At 33.5% G+C, this 18773-nt stretch overlaps 1 protein-coding gene across 4 annotated transcripts; it reads right to left on the bottom strand.

Moving 5' to 3' along the window:
- Positions 1-5708: 5708 nt before the first annotated feature.
- LOC112034222 (DNA topoisomerase 1 alpha) lies at positions 5709-17307 on the bottom strand. Of its 4 annotated transcripts, none has more exons than XM_024067029.2 (16): positions 17181-17307; positions 13910-15363; positions 13507-13701; positions 12256-12336; positions 10925-10984; positions 10673-10767; positions 10317-10473; positions 10016-10141; positions 9358-9438; positions 9168-9258; positions 8938-9071; positions 8493-8561; positions 8307-8396; positions 6944-7047; positions 6684-6852; positions 5709-6125 (listed from the first exon to the last, which is right to left on the bottom strand). In XM_024067029.2, exons 2-16 carry the CDS (start codon positions 15332-15334, stop codon positions 6057-6059), a joined length of 2946 nt encoding a protein of 981 aa, XP_023922797.1. In that variant the 5' UTR covers positions 15335-15363; positions 17181-17307; the 3' UTR covers positions 5709-6056. The 4 variants fall into 4 exon arrangements, with proteins under 4 accessions (XP_023922797.1, XP_023922798.1, XP_023922795.1 ...); XM_024067030.2 differs by having other exon boundaries at positions 13910-15360; positions 17181-17294; XM_024067027.2 differs by having other exon boundaries at positions 17026-17287.
- Positions 17308-18773: the final 1466 nt, after the last annotated feature.

Below are 18773 nucleotides of genomic sequence, written 5' to 3'. Positions count from 1 at the left end.
TTTTTTGGAAAAAGTTAAGTATTTTTGGAATTATCCTAAATAGTTAAAAAAAATTTAAAAGAATCTTATCATTTTGGCTCCTCATACCCGATAATATATATATATATATATTTAAAAAAGTCTAATCACCGCACACCTTTGGTGCGATGGTCACTCCACAAGTATAAGTGCTTGTGAGATGTGGAGGTAAGAGCCAGAATTTAAGTCGGAGGGAGCTTCATACATATACACTTAGATTAGATTAGAGTAGAATTTCTATCTTATATTAAAAAAAAATCTAAAAATAAACATAACTTTCATTTAAATAGTTTATATACAAATTATTTTACGAAAAATATTACAAACGACTGATGTGGTGAGTGGTTATTGGTAAATAAAAAAATGATATTAATGGTGGACCTAAATGAAAATTAATAAGTAGTTAACCACATCATCCTTTTGTAAAAATATTGTAAAATAGAATACAATCCAATTTTTTCTTTTTTTTTCAGTTCTTTCATTTTCCCACCGTTGCTGCAATTGTTTTTACAATATAAAAGTAAAAGCTTTGTATGACTAAACTAGACAAGAAAGAGTGAAAGACAAACTTGAAACTCCCGTGTAGGCCTTCACCCATGTACCGTGTTCCTATATTACTTTTCATTTGCTTTCTTTTGATTTTTTTACTTTACTTTTCATTTGCTTTATTTATTTATTTTCTTTATAATATATTATTTGTTATTATAATAACCAATATATTATATACCATATGGCATTATAATTTATAAATGCACTTGATTAGTTTGATTAAAATATACCGCATATACTACTCTATTAACATGTATTTAGCACTTCAAAAAAAAATTTAACATGCATTTAGTAGTTGTTTATAACACATGTTGAGTTATGAAGTATTGTACATTACTATTTTAGATTTCATACACAAATTTTTATAGATGGCCCCTCAAAGATAAATTCTTGGCACACTAGCTCTAGGAATTTTTTTTTAAGGTAGTCACTAAAAAACTTAAAATTATACAAAATTTAAAATAAATAGATAATTTGAATATATCAACGTCATAAAAACACACACGTAAATACATAAAATATTACAATTTCTTTGTACTAACAAAGAGAATAAGAAAAAAAAAAGACTAATACAAGATAAAGTGCAAATTGAAAATACTATACGAGAGTAATAAAGTGATAACGACAATTTCATAATAAATTTTATGCAACAAGTTGTTAGCTTGTTATTATTAATTTGTAAAAATGTTATGAATGTAGCATTACTCTTATATTTATTGAATTCAAATTCTTACGATTTTGAAGTAAAAATGTTTAACATTTTTATTAAAGTAGTCAAAATAGATTAATTTAGTATATAACTTTTTTTTTAAGTGTATATATATATAGACATTTTTTTTCAAGTATTAGTTTAAAATAATTATTTATATAATTTTTTTTTTTTACATGTATAAATTTTCTTTTTAACAAGTGAGAGTGGTCCTTTACGTTCAAGTAAAGACGCCAGTGTGTACTTTATCTCTCTATGTTTCTTAAATCGACAGTTTTTTTTTTTTTTTTTTCTTTACAGTACACTGACGGTATAACTTATAATCTGTCAATGTAATTAACTTTTTCTTTCATTTTTGTAGATAAGAGTGATGCAACGCAGGAGACCAACATTAATGCAGAGCTTCGAAACGAGGAACGTTCCTTCCTACGAAACCAGAGGCACAGGAATAGCACGATGATGATCGATGATGTCGAGATACATGAAAGTAGTTGAAACTTGAAACTAAAACCAAACATGATTAGATTATTCTTTGTCCTAGGATGATATCTTTATGGGTCTGTCTTAATAATATGAATATGTAGCCTACCGATTTAAGATTGTATGCCAATAAGATATTTGAGGTTCGATTTTTGCCTACATCAAAAAATCAAATAATATTTTAGTTTGTTGATAAAAAGTAATCAAGAGCAGACGTCATAAGTTAAAATTATCTCTTAAAAAAAAAAAAATTTATGCCAACAAGGTTTCACCTTGTGTAGCTTACAACCTCTTAACCAGGTGCATAAGCTATATATCTTTATACTTATGTCTTTTAATGTACATTATGCTTGAACATATGAAAAAATAAGTCAGAGTGGGATATGATGTCTTGACTCTTGAAATTATGAAACTTCTAAATATTTTCTATCCTTTTTTTTAAAAGAAATCTTCACAATCATTGATGTCGGGACTCAAGCCCAAGACAAAAGTGTAACAATATCAATTTTGCAATGTATACATGCAAAATTGATAACTAGAACCTAATTTATATTTATGACTTTGGTGGTGCTTAGTTTGGGATTATTTATTTTGTGCTTTTAAATTGAATGACATTTTTCTAGTATTTCTTTTTTTTTCGTTTTCGAAGCTTTTAGCTTCTTTTAAGTTGTTGGATTCTTGATATAAATTTCAAAATTTCCTAGTACCCAAGCTTTTTTTTGCTTTTTGGGATTGAAATATATAAAGGATCAATGAATGTAGTATGGGAGCAATGAATGAGGTGTTTACTAAACCGCACAAACTGCAAAAACTACGCAAAATGGTATAACCGCATTGCATCACACCTTCTCTATAAATTAATATATTTATTTTTAATATTAAATATATTATTAATAGTTTAATAACCCTAGTTTTCAAAAAAAAAAAAAGTTTAATAACCTTAGCAAGTGTTGATTAGGAAAGTCAACTCAAAATAAAGAAAAACTAGCTCAATATTTCAAAACAAAGGAAAAAATTAGTTAAATATATTATTAATAGTTTAATAACCCTGGTTTTAAAAAAAAAAATAGTTTGATAACCTTAGCAAGTGTTGACTGGGAAAGTCAACCCAAAATAAAGAAAAATTTGCTCAATATTCCAAAACAAAGGGAAAAATTAGCTTTTGGCTGGGTAGAAAAAGCCCAAAATTTGAAAAATATACCGACTTCAAACGGTTTAAACTGAATCTTATACACCACACATATGACCGCAAAATTGAAATGCGGTGTGGTTATGATTTTGGCTAAAGTCTAAACCGCACCGCACTACATATGTGACCACAAAAATAAAATACGGTGCAATTATAGTTTTAGCTAAATAGTACTACAAAGTGCATTACTAAAAATAGCCTAAAACCGCACCGCGAACACCCCTAAATGAAAGCGTACTAAGTAGTAGGGGTTTTTTTTTTTTTTTTTTTTTTTTTGGGAGGTACAAACACTCACAAGTTAATACTTAGCAGGAGTATGTATTTTCCATTTTTTTTATTTTCTAATTATAAAAAGGAAAATAGCTCTATTTTGATATGAATTTAGGATTTTAAAAACAAAAGAGGTACTTAAGAATTCTAGTGAATCTCCAATCTGAATAAGTCACACATATTAAGTCTTGCAAAACAAGCAATGTCCTTACTTTGATCATTGAAACAAACAAACATACTAAAAGTCACTTTTCTCAATCAAAAAAAAAAAAAAAAAGAGGTAGAAAAATCACTAATTAAATGTACCGAAATTAGTGGACTTGAAATCTTTATAATCCAAACCAAACCTCTATGAATTTTTCTTATAGCTCATTATGATTTACTGATACATTTATACTGTTTGTTAAGTGCAGAATTAATGTGCAACATTTGGGTGTTGGGCTATTTCCAATTAATTAATTTCAAATTGTATTGTACATGTGAAATTAGGGGTCTATGGTATTTATCCAACTATGCCCAAAGAATCCTTCAAGCAATTACATTAGAAATTACAAAGAACAAATACATGTCATCACATTTATGGTATTAATTTGAATGAAGATGTTCAAAGCTTACATATCCTTTTTTTTTTTTTTTGAATGAAGATGGCTTCATGACAATGATGTTGTGCCCAACTTAAAACTGGAAATTAACTATGAAGAAAAGGGCTGGAAATTGTGTCCAAGAGACCACTTGCAATTTCTCTCCTTGTTTACTCTGTAATATACATGTGGGTTACCATATATGATATATCTGCCAAAAAAACAGAGGATTTATTGTTTGGTCAGGAAATGATACAACTTTACTCCATTCATTATCAAGCATTGAAGTCACGCTCACACATGCACGATAGCCAACTTAAACCCAGAAGATTAATCTTAAAAATAATGTTATTTAGTTCAGTTCCCGTAATAATCATCAACATTTTTTATCACTTTAAACTTTAAAAGTTAAAATTGCTCATGAATTAAAGTTTAAAGACCAACATTATATTTTAACCAATAGTGACTAATATAGATTATCTTAAAAATCTGGAAACAATCTACAATGAAAAAAAAAATCATGTCCAAGTTGATAACTTGATGTTTGATAGACCCCTTATTCTTTTTTAACAGCCTAGACCATTCAACAACTACTAGGGCTAAGCACGACCCGGGTCGGGTCAAATCGGGTCTAAACCAATCTAATAGATATGACTCAATATTCCTCTCACCCAAAACCCACACATTCGGGTCAAGTTGGGTATCCTCTTTTTAATTTTTTTTAGGGTATAATTTATTAAGTTTTCTTTCATTCTTGAATGTTGTTGACATAGCATGTTTTTTTTTCTTAGACATCTATTTTGGGAATTTGAATCTTAAAAACCAACACGGAAAATATAAGGTTACTATTATTATTATTATTATTATTATTATGTGAGGTGTGAACGAATTGAAGAGTGAAAATATGCACTCTTTATGAGAGGAAATTAGAGTAGAAAACAATAATTTTCTTTAAATTCCTTAAAGGACATAATTACATTCAGCCACATTCAATACATTATTTTTTCTTTTCTTTTCTTTTGAGAAAAAAATTAGCTAAATCTTTTATTCAAAAAACTACTAAATTAGCATTAACAAAATTAACAACGTCTGGAGAATACTCTATCCAAACTAAAAGCAAACAAGAAAACTCCACTCTCTTATCTAAAGCATTTGTTACTGCATTGTCTTACGGATCAACTCTGAAGAGAGTTAACATGAGACAATAGTGTCTTTAATTTAATTAGATGGCCGAATAGAATTTAAAATATACACAATTGAATTTTAAGCAAATAAAATCTGACAATCCAACAAAGAATGCTTGTTCCTCGACATTTTTCCCCATCAACGGATCTTCTAGCAAAAGTTTTTATTTTTTTTATTTTGAATGGTATTATACATGAAGAGAAATTGTTGATTTCAAGGGACTGCATTTATCATAATCCTAGAGGATTGCGTGCTAGAAGAACATAGATTAAGCAGGTAATGTGGGAATAGGAAAACAGGTTAGCTCGAGCATAAACTACCTTGTGTATAAAAATCTCTTACCTGAGAAACAAAGCGTGAGAATACATCAAACAGTCGAAGACTACACTCTTTAACACTGTTATTTATACAATTTAAAGAGAAACCCAAAGAATGAGGGCCACTTCTAATGTTGAAGAAACCAAAAAAGACTACTAAAATATTGGTGTTATGCTGACACCAATGTAATACGAAAAAATTATAACTTCGTATACAACGCAAATAAACCTAAGAAATAGCCAGTAAGGTTCTCCATGATGTGCTTATAGAATGCTCTCAGGCAGATTCAGTGACTCCACTTCAATGCTCCAAATTTTAAAAAGACACTAAGCAGGAAAATTTTTGCATTACAACTTACAAGCCAAAGAACTAAACAAGCAAAAAAAACTGGAGAAAAAATAAAATGATATAACCAATGAAATTTACTTTTTTTCTAGAATTTTCTTGTACTCTGAACATTTGAACTATTGAAAAATAAGATGTTTGAGAGTTCAAGCAATAATGTTGCCGCAACTTCTTAGCCGGGAAAAAAAAAAGAAAAAAAAAAGTGAGGAAAGGGGTAAACTCGGCCCATAATTAGATTAGAAGTACATACAACATCAAATTTTCCGCTTGAGACTAAAAAAATGTTAATATCTTTAATGGAAAAGGATAAAACAAAATGGACCTTTGTTTTTTTTTTTTTTTTTTTTTTTTTTTTTTTTTTTAGGAAGGGGGATAGGGGGTGTTGAGGCCAACTGAGGATCAGTTCAAAATATCAGAATCTGAAATCAGGATCCACATCCATTGCCCAAGCAAACTTCGCCAGAAGAGACTTGTTGAATATCTGTGAAGTTTGGGAAATGTAAGAAGCAATTAACCAATAAGAAACAACTACACCAATGCACAGAATGAATGCAATTACTTCAAACCCATACTTTGTGTGTGTGTGTGTGTGTGTGTGTGTGTGTAGGGTGGGTGGCTCCATGCGGGTAGGTTTAATTTATCAATGTTACAACATTGTTTTCTTATACCCTACACGGTTCCAAATCATCAAGATGATCAAAGATCAATAACTACTCCATCTACAAGATGTATGAATTTCATTTTTCTTCATACTCAAATTAAACATAAAACATTAGATTATGAATTAAATAGTAAATAATATATGACTAGCATAAAATTTGGCGTGTGAATAAAGAACAAAGAGAACATGCAGTCCACCAGTGGGATTTTCAAATGTTAACATCAGTATGTATGGTACGTGCATATATATAGCCAGAACTGAACCTAGTGTATCCAAGCCATGGTGTTACTAACTGGTTTAAGAATTGCTTCCAGTGAAAGTGAAATATGCTTGTTGGTAAGATCATTCACCCAAAAACTAAATGCAGAAACTATTCACCTTCTCAATGGGAACTTCATGCCGCTTGCACCATGCTACTGTGATCCTAGGGTCAAGGTAATTGATTTTGGATGTGCCTAATGCCACAGTTTTCAGATCTTCTTTTGTCTTCATATCCAGTTCCATTTTCTCGATCTTTACATTGGTTTGAGCAATCTTTTTCTCTATCCTGTGTAACATAAAATCATAAACTATTGTGAAACCACATATATCAAAACAGGATGAATAGTTGGCTTAAAAAGGCAAACATGTGGTATTACGCTTCTGGAGCCAAGTTCCTCTTTTGCTTTCCATCAGCATCCTTTAATGGGGGCTTTCCTTTCTTTGCCCTGTCCAAATCTGTCTTCAACTCTTTCAGCATGCCCTAACCAAAAAAAGAAATTAAAATTAAAAAGACTCAGCTTAAGTGTGGACATAAGTCACAAAATAAACAAAGCACTAGTTACATGCAAATGGACGCGCACACACACACACACTTGCATCATCGATAGAGATACTAAGGGGGATTTCTTAGTATCAACATGTGGCTAGAGACATTTATAAAAAAAAAAAATAGGAAATATCACAAGATAATTACAATCTCAAGGCAGTAACTTAATAAAACCTCCAACATTGACATGTATGCCATCTGACACTCGTAATTGTAAAATTATTTTTTCAGTTCTTTCTTCAACAATCAAGTCAAAGCCTGCCTTGTTTAATGCTTCTTGCCTTTATTTCTTCTTTTTGTTTTCTTTTTCATTTTAGGGTCTAGGTTGGTCCACATTGTCTTTTATTCTTTTCTCTCGCTCCTGCTTTTCATTTTCTTCTCTCAATTCAAAACTTTCTTTTTCTACAAGGGTGCTAAAAACCCTGTCTCTAATCTCAAATTATCCTATTACTTTGATATAAATCCAATTTTAAAAATAAAAAAGGGAAAAGCATATGCAATAGTATATATATTTTCTGCTCTTTCTTTTCTTGTTAAGTTAGGTCCCAACTTTACTAAGTCAATTTCTTTTTCTCTGGTCATCCTTATAAATAATTAATCATGGAAAATGACTATTGGTGAGAAAATTTTAAGGTAAATTTAAAAAATTTATTTTATAGTCTATACCAATAGAATATTACAGATGATAATACCTCATCTAGCAAATTTCAGCCTCTGAAGCTCTTTTAGGACTCCACCCATGACCTCACCCTCCATATTTTGTTCATAGGGTAAGGAGATCACCTCCATCCTTAGTTTATTGGGTAGGATGTCATGATCCAAAGATCATTGGCCCTTTAGCTTTTTCAATGTACTTTACCAAACGTTTATCATAAAATCTTAGAATTTTTCTTCTTTACATTAAAAAGTTGCACACTCAATGGGTCTTGAAGCCATGACCCTCCACCTTGGTCTCACAAGAGAAGGATATGTGATTTGAGCAAGAGTTCATTGGCATAAAATCATAGAAACTTCAATTGACTTCTACTTTAAATTTTCATCATCTTTTCAGATGAGTTTGGATATTCAACATGAATATTGACAAATCTATTGATATCTAGTGCACTGGACCCTCAATATGATGGTTGATATTGACATTTATTCACAAAGCAAAACAATCCATGTATGCCTTTCACTAGACATATGGTCATTACCTGAAGCTCACTAATCTTCTCATTTAATCTTGACATCTGTTGACTGTGAGACTTTGAAACGCTCCTTTGATGGTTACAAATTATTGCAACCTGCAACCAGAAAAGCCAGAATTTTGGATTCTGCAAGTAACTTGAAAGGAACAAAATCATAGATCACTTCACTTTGACAGGGAGGACTTTGTTTACCTCCTTGTTTGCATGCTGATAAACAACAATTTTCTCCGCAACATTTCCCTCTTTAGTTCCCCTATTTAACTGCCAAAAACACAAGGAACCAATCCAGATGGAGATGAATAAACCCTAACAAGAAATTAACCCAAAATTTCCCTTGAAGAAAAAAAATACATTTTAATCCCTTTTTAAACTGTTATAAAAAAAGACACCAACTTGAAGATAGGAATAAACTATATAAAGAATTAAACCAAAAACTTCCTTTAAAAAAGAGAGCATTTTAACGAAATAAAACATAGGACTAAGTATGCATTAAAGTTTCACAACAAGCAATGGAACTATCTCAGCAACACTGTTAATGCTAAACAACAAAGATTAGATCCTCATGCCTCTGCTCGCCATTCATATTAATGGCAAAAATACAAACTAGACAAGTTGTGAGATCCAAATGTTTTCTTACCATCTCATCCAATGTGATGGATGCATTATATGTTCGAAAGACTTTTGCTGTAAGACCAGGCATGAGTTCTTTTAGATGAGCATTCAATTTATTGGTGTCCAACATGTCAAAGAGGTCATCAGAGCCACGTTTTCCTGCAGCAAACAGAAAATAAATACTCATTGGCTGTTATCACAAACTATATATCTATATTCATATCTAAAACCTAAACTGTGACCCAAATTACTCACCAGTTTGGAACTGTTTAATAGCCTTGTAAACAGGAAGCTCAACTTCAACTTTATTTTCGTATCTAATTGAATCTTTACCAAGGAAGTTAAACTGAATTTATCAAAAACAGTTCACTGGTTACCACTGGCAATAAACTGTACACGAGGAACTATATGGGATGGTTTTTTTCTAAAACTTATTCCATTATACCTCCAATGTGTTTGGGTCTACTGCTTTTACATTCTCTACTTTCAATGTGCAGCAACCAACAGTATCAGCCTCATCATCATCCTGCAGTAAAGCAGCCGACAATATGAAAAAAAAAAAAAAACACCCAATAAATTTTGCTGGATAATGAATGCAACCACGAGCACTTGAATGGCTGATTGCTAATAGGAATTTAAGCTGCTTAATTCTTAAAGCGGATTAAAAAGGAAAAAGTAAAATGCAAGCAACACAATTACGCTATACCTGTTTAGAAACAAACATACAAAACCAAAAGAAGAAAAGCTTGAAGAAAAAAAATACAAAATGGTTCCAAATTAAGGAGAATCCTAATTTAAGCAGTCAAAATGCCAGCCATCTTTTAAGCTAAACATTTCTATTGCTTTTCCTAGTGCCAGATAAATGACCTAGCATGTGATAGAGAATTCAACTGACTATGAAAGGCTTATTCTCCCCCCCCCCCCCCACCCCCCCCCCCCCTTTTATAGGTAACTCTGCTCTACATGGTGCTGTTTTTTTTTCTTTTTCTTTTTTTTAAGGATTACATGGTGCTTAATTACAAACATACAAAAACCTAAATAAATGTGTGCAAGCACACACGGGAGGGGGGGTTGATTCAAGTAATATTTTATACAAAATATACCTTCTCATTGCCAGCCCTCAGCGCTAGTTTATCAATAAGATAGGTGGCAACTGCAATTTGCCGTTTCGAGACATCTTTGCATGTAAAATTCTTCGTGTATGCAGCCCTGATGTTTTCTATGTAGTCCTGCACTCAAAATTTCAGGTTTTAGCAAAATATTACTAAGGTCCTTCAATATCATCCCAGGGAGTGTATAAAAGCTAGTACTAAAGAACATTTGACAATTTTCAAAGCTAATAACCAAAATTTTATGTAAAATTCCTTAAGCATTATGATCAGTAATTTATTGCACGAAAAGAACCTTCAGCATCCTTGCTTTTTCATATTTTTCCTTGTCACTTTGCCCCTTCAAGGTACTACTAGCTGCAAGGAACACATACTTGAATTCCTTTGGATTGATTGGATCATTCCAAAAAGCTAACCATGTGACAGTATTGTCATGTCTTACTTCCTTCCAGCTGCCAAATATTACAAATTCCAAAACTTAAAAACAGTCACAGAAAAATACTTGGCTTAAATATAATACTTTATTCAAAATCACTTGCATATATATATATATATATAAAATTTTGTGTGTGTGTGTGTGTGTGTGTAGTACAGTTCTTAAAGGGTCTTAATGACTTGATTTCTTGTCAAGGAGATTGTGAAGAACTAAACCTTTCACCAGGGATAGGGCATTCTGGAATTGAAGCATCCTTTCCAACATTGATAGTAATGTCACTAGGACGAATGCGTTTTTTCAATTTTCCCATCTGACAGCATAGAAGCAAACCATCAATAACAAATTCAGATAATAAACTTTAGAAATAAATAAAACACATCCACTTATGGCGACAGCAAATCCTAATATTCTGAATTCAATCACATACAACTCTTAAATTATCTTAGGTATAAAAATGTTAATAGAACCTTTGGATGCTCTCCACGGCCTCGGAATAATCCGGGTGGTTCAACTCTAAAGTTTCCAACCTGAGATTGAGATTATAAGAAATTAGATGCACACTTTAAGATAAAAACAATATGCACTAAGGTCCACAAAAGGAAACACATGTATTTATCATCTAGAATATATCATAATTAGTGAATACATCAACGTAATCAAAATAGACAGCATAAATAACAATACAGGAATGTGGGATATAAGCAACATCAATTTGATAGAACCAGTTATATGGCATAGGAATAGTTCACAGACAACCGTTCACAACAAGCTCAAACCCAGTTGGAGGACTGTTCATCCTTTACATCCACCTCACAAAAGAGAGTCAGTGATGTGATTTGGAATACTCTTGGGGGTTATGAATAGAACAAAGGCAACCATACAAAAACTTCTTCACAACGGAACAAAATGAGAAATATAGCCATATATGCATTACCAATGTAAATTTTCAAATCTTTCTAAACCACCATACGGTAGTCAATGCACCCCAGTGACCAATAGAACCAGAAAGTCAACGTGACACTATCAGAAACTCTGCAAAGTCAATGTGAAATTGCTTCATCTAGAAGATATTAGTTAAAACAAGATGGAACAATCTATGTAGGTGTTAAGGGGAGGGGCTGATTCTATGAGTTGAGAATGCAAGAATTATTTCTTCTAAAAGTTGAAGCAATCATGAAAGGGCTATTGCAAAAATGCAACACACTTGCTCAAAGTAGTTTGAAGTAAAGGCCTTACCCATATGATTGATAGCATGATTTTTCTATTTTAATCTGAATAAATAAAAGTTGCACTAGATACGTGACTGACTTTAAACCCATGGAAAATACTGATTATATAGTAGACACTGAGGTATAGAAAGATATAATTGTCATATTTTTTTACCCCTAAGCATGTTTCTAGAAATGTCCCAAATAGAAGGGGGAGGGGGAAGGGTAAATTGTATTTACCCACCCTGCACCATAAATTTTACCCTAAGGTAAGAATAATTTGCAATGTCCAACCCACCAACCAAATCATTTTTAAAGATAACAAACTAGTGGCTAATTGGGGGTATTGTAGATTAATGAGAATCTGTTAATTTATACGTAAATCAATAGTCCAAACAACATATAAAATTCAAAAATCAATCAGCAAAGGCCTAGAGAACATAATATAACAATAAAATAACCGCATGTAAGATAGGTTTAGAGGATTGAAAAGAGGACAGAATATCCTCAAATCTTCAAAATATTACAACCCCCCAACCAAAAAGAAAGAGAGGAAAATAGAAGAAGAAAAAGTCAAGGCTAAAAGAAACCTTCTCTTTAACACCATCAACAACGGCCCACATATACTTCTCCTCCTGCTTCAATTTCTCTTCCTTCAATGCCTTCTTCTCCTGAATGAACAGAAACTTCTCCGTCAACTGTTTTGAAACTGAGAATGCCATATTAAAAATATATATATATTAAAAAAAAAAAAAAAAAAAAGGACGTTAATTTTTTTATTGGTAAGTTACTGACACACCCAGTGGATCTTGAAACCTAAGACCTCACCTCCACCTTGCTTTTACAAGGGGAGCAGGTGCCATTTAAGCTAGAGCTCATTGGCAACAGAAAGACCTTGATTAGATCTGAGCTGCTGTATGTAAAGCAAATTGACATATTAGCCGCAATGTGGAAGCACAGACAAAAGCAATTATGTGAGAAGCAATTGATCATATTCACATCATGCTTCATGAGTACTTGACTTCCATACCAGGAAAGGAGCAACTGTTTAATACACTAGCTCCAGAGGTAAACGCCGGCATTAGATATGGAAGGCCTATTCATTTCAATGTCATTCTGGCTCTTATAACAATTGGCAATTGAAGTTCCAATGTAATCTTTGTTTAGACAACACACATGTTGGAAGAGTGACGTATATAAAGGTCAAAGACAACCATTTTGCAATAAAAATAATCAAAATGTCTTTTTAATCATGTATCATAATTTCTTAGCATAGTTGTAGTCAAAAGCTAATGGATCAAACATACAGTAATAGCTTTTTATATGCAACAGCATCTTTAATGCGAAGCTTTCATGTAAATCAGTAGAAAGCCCTAACAAGCTCAACAATTGCTGTTAAGCCAAAGAGTTCTAGGTCCTCTTCCCACAAGAGAGAGATGGAGGCTGAGGTTGTGCCGTCAAAAACCACTAGTGCATGTATAACTTAACAATAATAAACCTAAAGTATATGCTATCAATTAGTGGGCAAGACAGAAAAAATGTCATAAGCTGAACCCAAAAAAAAAAAACTATTATTAAACTCCACCAGAATCACATGCCTAATAAGTATATTCTGGAGAAAAAAGCTTACATGAAAATGTCAAAGTTCATTGCCAAAGAAACCATAGTTTCTGGTCACTGGCATTGCTTATAATAAAATGAGTAGATAAGATCTAGAACAATGAATTCGGAAGTAAAAGCAACTAAAGATATGAAACAATGGTTTGAATTTGTAATCAAGCTCATTAAGTAAACTTCATTGATTAACAAACCCAGAAAGCAGGTGAGAGCCACCAACTTACTTCTGTAGTCATTTGTTTCTTCTTATCCTTTTCCTCTTGGTACCAGTCATATATTGGGGTGAAATCACATTTCTCTAAGCCCTGAATTACATGGTTTTTACCAAGTAATTTTCGCCAATCATTCCAGAAATTCTCTTTAAACTTATCTTTCTGCATGTAATCTGTATCTTTCATCACTGCAAACATTGTGGCAACCTGCAAAAAGAAATCATCCAATAGATTTAGAAACCCTGCGGGTAAAAGGTATATGGTAAATGCAATGTCAGTAGGAGCAAGAGCAGAAATAATTGAAAGATTACTGGACTGAATATTAGGGAAGAAGGCAGAGCAGGTGCGCGCGCGCGCGCGTGTGAGAGAGTGAGAGAGAGAGAGAGAGAGAGAGAGGAGGGGGAGGGATACTCACCTCCTCTTGTTCAGGAGTTAAATCAACTGGCTTCCCATTATAAAGCATCTTCACTCCATGAGACTGATATGGAGGTGGAAAAATGACACCATTGTGAACTAAGGTAGTCCATTTCTTTTGGCCATCACCAGAGCTAGGTGTCATTTTTGTCGATCTTATATATTTTGAATTTTTCACTACTTTCTTGGACTTCTTAGTTGTTTTCTTAAATGAAGAAGAAACAACTTTTACTGCTTTTTTCTTTGGGGAAGAAGACTTAGTGTCTGATGCAGATGACTTCTTCATTCTCTGGGAAATTGGAATAAAGTCATCATCGTCATCGTCATCTTCCTTTGCTTCAGCTTTGACTGATGTTTGCTTTATCTTCAATGGTGTAGATGCATCTGAGAGCTTTGTCTTTTTAACTAAAGGTTGTTCTGAGGAATTCACCTTATCTAGAGGTCTCTTGCTCGTTTGCATGGAAGACTTTTGTTGTTTATCCCTCGAGGTAGAACCATTTTGCTGAATTTTCGAAGCCAAAGGTTTCTTTTCATTAGAACTTACTATCTGCTGTTTACTACTGGATGTACCCATGTTGGATTTTGGTGAGAACCTTGAAGACAAAGGAGCTTCATCATCAGATTCTGCAGAAGATTTTTTCAGAGTGTATTTTGATTCTGATGCCTGTGATTTGTTGAGAACAGGTTTGGGGACAATGGTGGGTTTCATCATAAGTCTAGCACTCAGTGGTTTCTCATCTTCAGAATCACTATTTTCTACGGGACATTTAACAGAATTCTTTTCCGCCTTAACAGAAGTTGACATGTTCTGTTGGGATGAATGCTTTGAACGACCATCTAATGTAGTCAACGCTTTTGAATTTGCTGCCAGTGAGTTTTCAGGAGATGCCTTGACGTCAGAAACAGGTTTGCTCGTCCTTTTGGGGACAGCGGTGGGTTTCACCAAGAGTCTAGCACTCAATGGTTTATCATCTCCCGAGTCCTCAGAATCACTATTTTTTTCTAAAGGGGGACATTTCACGGAGTTTTTTTCCTCCTTAACAGAAGTTGACATGTTCTGTTCAGATGAATTTTTTGAATGACCAACTAATGTAGTTGACGCTTTTAAATTTGCCACTGATGACTTTTCAGGTGATGCCTTGATGGATGAAGTAGATGCCTTTGGGCTTGCTGGAGGATACTTTACTTGTGATACCTTGGTGGATGTAACCATCTTACCCTTCTGCATACTGGAGTTTTGACCATTGGAAGAAGGCACATCAGGAACCTGCCTCCCAGATTGTCCATCATGCCTTTGAGATGATGGCTTCTTTAGTTCTGAATTTACTCGATTTTGCTTAGCTGTTGGGTTGGTCCTTTTGAAAATTAGAGGCTCATCATCATCAAAGTCATCATAAACTGATTTACCAGACGTTTGAACAGCCATTATTCAATTATGTATTGTTGCATCAGCTTCTGGCCACCAAACCAAAGAGAGAAAGAGATTAGAAATGACAGTTGGGACCTAAAACTCCAAGGCTTTATTATTAATCACGAATAAAGATACGGAAAAACAATAAATGTAAGAATAAAGTAAAGCATAGCATTATGATTACAATAAAAGGTCAGTCAGAACTAATTTCTGAGGCAGGGATAAAGATGCAGTTACTTCTATTGTATATCAATACCATTGATGGAAGCATATTCAAGCTATTTATAAAATAAGTTACAACTAACCCTAAACAATAGAACACCATTTTCTACAGAATCCAAATCTAAAATGAATTTTTTTAAGCTAGAGTATTCAATATAACAGAGAGAGATTAAGAAAGGGAAAGATCAATTAAGAAACCTTCTAAGAGGTGGCAAAACCTAATACCATAAATTTAATCGACTAGAGACCAATCCCTACACAAATTCAACCAAATATACACACACCCACCATAGCATTCTCCTTGTCAATAGACTCAAAGCAGGATCAATGCATGGTTCCATTCATTCCATAACAATTAATTCAATTATGATTTAGCTTTTTTAACCCATTAATGAAAAATCCAAATGAGCGTCACATATACTTATCCTAGCCCATTGCTTATCCTACCCAAAAAAAAAATTACACAAGCTTCTAATTCAATCATGAACCTCACAAGATAGAAGCTACCCAAAACCTTAAATCATCTAATACTGCTTCCTTGAACTCATATAGCCCTACCCATACTCAACTCAACCAAACACAAGGTCTTTCACAACTCCTAACTAAGCTTCTTCATTAGCCTAACAATCCAAAGTACACATCTATATTACACTAATGATTCCTACCTGCCACAAATCCCATACCCAATAGAATTCCTCATAATCCACCAGCCTTCCTTTTCCATGGGACAGTTCTTATCAGGTTGGTAACCAATCACAAACTTAATCAAGCCAAGCCCAGCATTGCTCAAGCTAGACCCAATAAAAAACCAAACTGGGATCCAACATTTAAGCTTCTCTCACTGACTCCTAGCGAGCTGGGCTACAAGCTCTCACTGACTCCTAGCGAGCTGGGCTACAAGCTCTCCACAAACAGCTCATCTACCCATAATTTTTACCAAAGATTACAATTTCTTACACCCTTTGATTACCAAAAAAGTTAAACAAATCATAAAGCATTAACATTCTACACAGCCTAGTTCCTCAGAAACACAAAAACCCCAATCAAATTCACACAATTTACAGTCAACCCAGAGAGAAATCCAATCCAATTAAGCTAATTAAACTACACAAACTCACCAAACCCAATGTCCCCACTTTCCGCAAACTCCCAAAAAAAAAAAAAAAAATCCCAACCCATCATTCACCCGAGTTTTCTCTTTGTTTCCCTCAACTTTCTCAGCTACCAAACAGAATGTTCACATTAAGAAAAACAAAACCCACCAAAGAATATAGAAAAAGCCGCATTAAAACCAAGTCACAGAAGCTGATACAGAAACCCTAAAAAATCAAACTTTTTACTTCCCAATATATCCACAAACACCAATCAGATACAAAAGCAAAGTAAAATATCAAAAATATTCATATTAAGATCAACCCCACAATACCCAAATGAAGAAAAATTTATAAAAAAAAAAAAAAAACAGATAGATTTTTTTCACATACTTGGTGGGAACCAAAAGAAAAATCATTCCTTTATATTTTTTGTGTGTGTGTTCTCTGATCTGAAACTTATAGGTGTTCCTTTGAACTTGTGGGAGCAGATTGGATATGAGTATTTGAGAATTTAAGAAAATCAGAGACAGAAGAGAGAGTCTTACAGAGTTTTGGGTACACCTCTCCCAGAGAAAGAGAAAGGCTTTGTTTTTGTAATTGTACGTGTGTTATGTTAATGTAGGTGAGAATTGCTTGCCCTTGTGGGCTTTGTGGCTCAAAGAATGGTTTTAATTTTTTACTTCTCTTTTTTTTTTTGGGTTTGGTAGTACTATATATATAATATAGTATTTTTAAAATATATATATATAATACAAAAATTAAAAATTAAAAAGAGAAAAATGGATAATTGAAAGAGTGGCACTGGGTTTTGAGGAAATTGTGAAGTGGGTGTGAGCGTGAAGCTTTTGTCTACATCTCAGTCCTACTCATCATTGGATAATGAATGAAGCTACGGCTGAGATTGAGACACGTCAGCAATAGACCCATTTTTACTGTGTCTTTTGGTGGATTAATAGTAATACCATAAGCGATATCGTTTTGGGTTGTGTATGTTACTTTGGCTTGAGTAGAGAAATTAAGGCTTGGATTTGGAACTGTGGATGCACACAAATTATCAAACCCATGCTTTTTATTTTCTTTTTTTTAGTTTTCTTCTTTTTTTTTTTAATTTAAATCTAGATTTTTTGGATAGGAGAAGAATGCATTAAGAGTTTAAAACAATCTAATCAGGGCTGGCCCTTCCCTTAGTCCCCTTAGGCGAGTTAGGCAATTGCCTAGAGCATTCGCAACAGTGGAGACATATTGCTATATTACTAAAATTTAGCTCCACAAACACAAAAAACACCCCACAGTAGTGGAGTAATAGCTAAAATTTTTAGCTTAATTGCTACAGTGCACATCTATCTATAGATGTGCACTGTAACTTGGGCAAAAAATAAAAACGAATTTTTTATTCAGCAGTACAACTTTCTTCCTGTTTTTTTATTCATTTTATCACAATCGGTACAATTTTTTATTCAGCACTCTGATTCACTCTCTCTCTCGTTCACTCTCATCTCAAGCCTCTCAAGGTCACTGTCATCTTGTCAACGTCGTCGCCGGCCAGACCATCGTCATCTGCCTCTGAAGCTTGTCTCTCTCGGACCGACGTTGTCCCAGCCGACCATTTCTCTCAGACCGACGCCGTCCCAACCGCCCATCTCTCTCAACTCCGGTCTTTGTGTTCTCCACCTCAAAGGCCGAACCTCCGAGCTCCACCCTCTCTCTGTTATCTCATGCCCAGCGCCAATGTGGGTTTGTGTTTGTGGCAGTGGCTTGTGCTCATGGTGGATTTTTTTTTTTTTTTTCTACTGTGGATTGGTGGTGGTGGTGGTGATAGTTGCTGTGGTTGTGACTATGGTTGAGGGAAAAGATTGGAGATTTGAGTTTTTTTTTTTTTTTTTTCCGGTTGTGGATTGCTGGTGGTGGTGGTGGCTGTGGCTGCAGCTGATGGTAGAGCTGGTTGTGGTTGTGGTTGTGGTTGGTGCTGTGATGTTTTTTTAGTGAAATATATTATTTTATTATAGTAGTTATAATATTTTATTGTGATATTTATATTATTTTATTGCGTTAAAAGTTAAAATAGATCCATCATTGCAGCATGTGTGTAGGTAAAATAGATAAAGTAACTTTTGATGGAGTTAAAAAGCTAAATTTTT

This window comes from Quercus suber, unplaced genomic scaffold (assembly GCF_002906115.3).
Source record: "Quercus suber isolate HL8 unplaced genomic scaffold, Cork oak 2.0 scaffold_285, whole genome shotgun sequence".
NCBI lineage: Eukaryota > Viridiplantae > Streptophyta > Magnoliopsida > Fagales > Fagaceae > Quercus > Quercus suber.
The sequence above is the reverse complement of the archived record's forward strand: the minus strand, read 5'-3'. Positions and strand labels throughout refer to the sequence as shown.

Excerpts from the sequence above, each read along its gene's own strand:
- LOC112034222 (XM_024067029.2), bottom strand. The coding sequence starts at position 15,334 with ATGGCTGTTCAAACGTCTGGTAAATCAGTTTATGATGACTTTGATGAT. Across the intron at positions 12,337-13,506 it reads AGAAACAAATGACTACAGAA|GAGAAGAAGGCATTGAAGGA; the intron begins GTAAGTTGGTGG and ends CTGTTCATTCAG. Across the intron at positions 10,985-12,255 it reads TTGATGGTGTTAAAGAGAAG|GTTGGAAACTTTAGAGTTGA; the intron begins GTTTCTTTTAGC and ends TCTCAATCTCAG.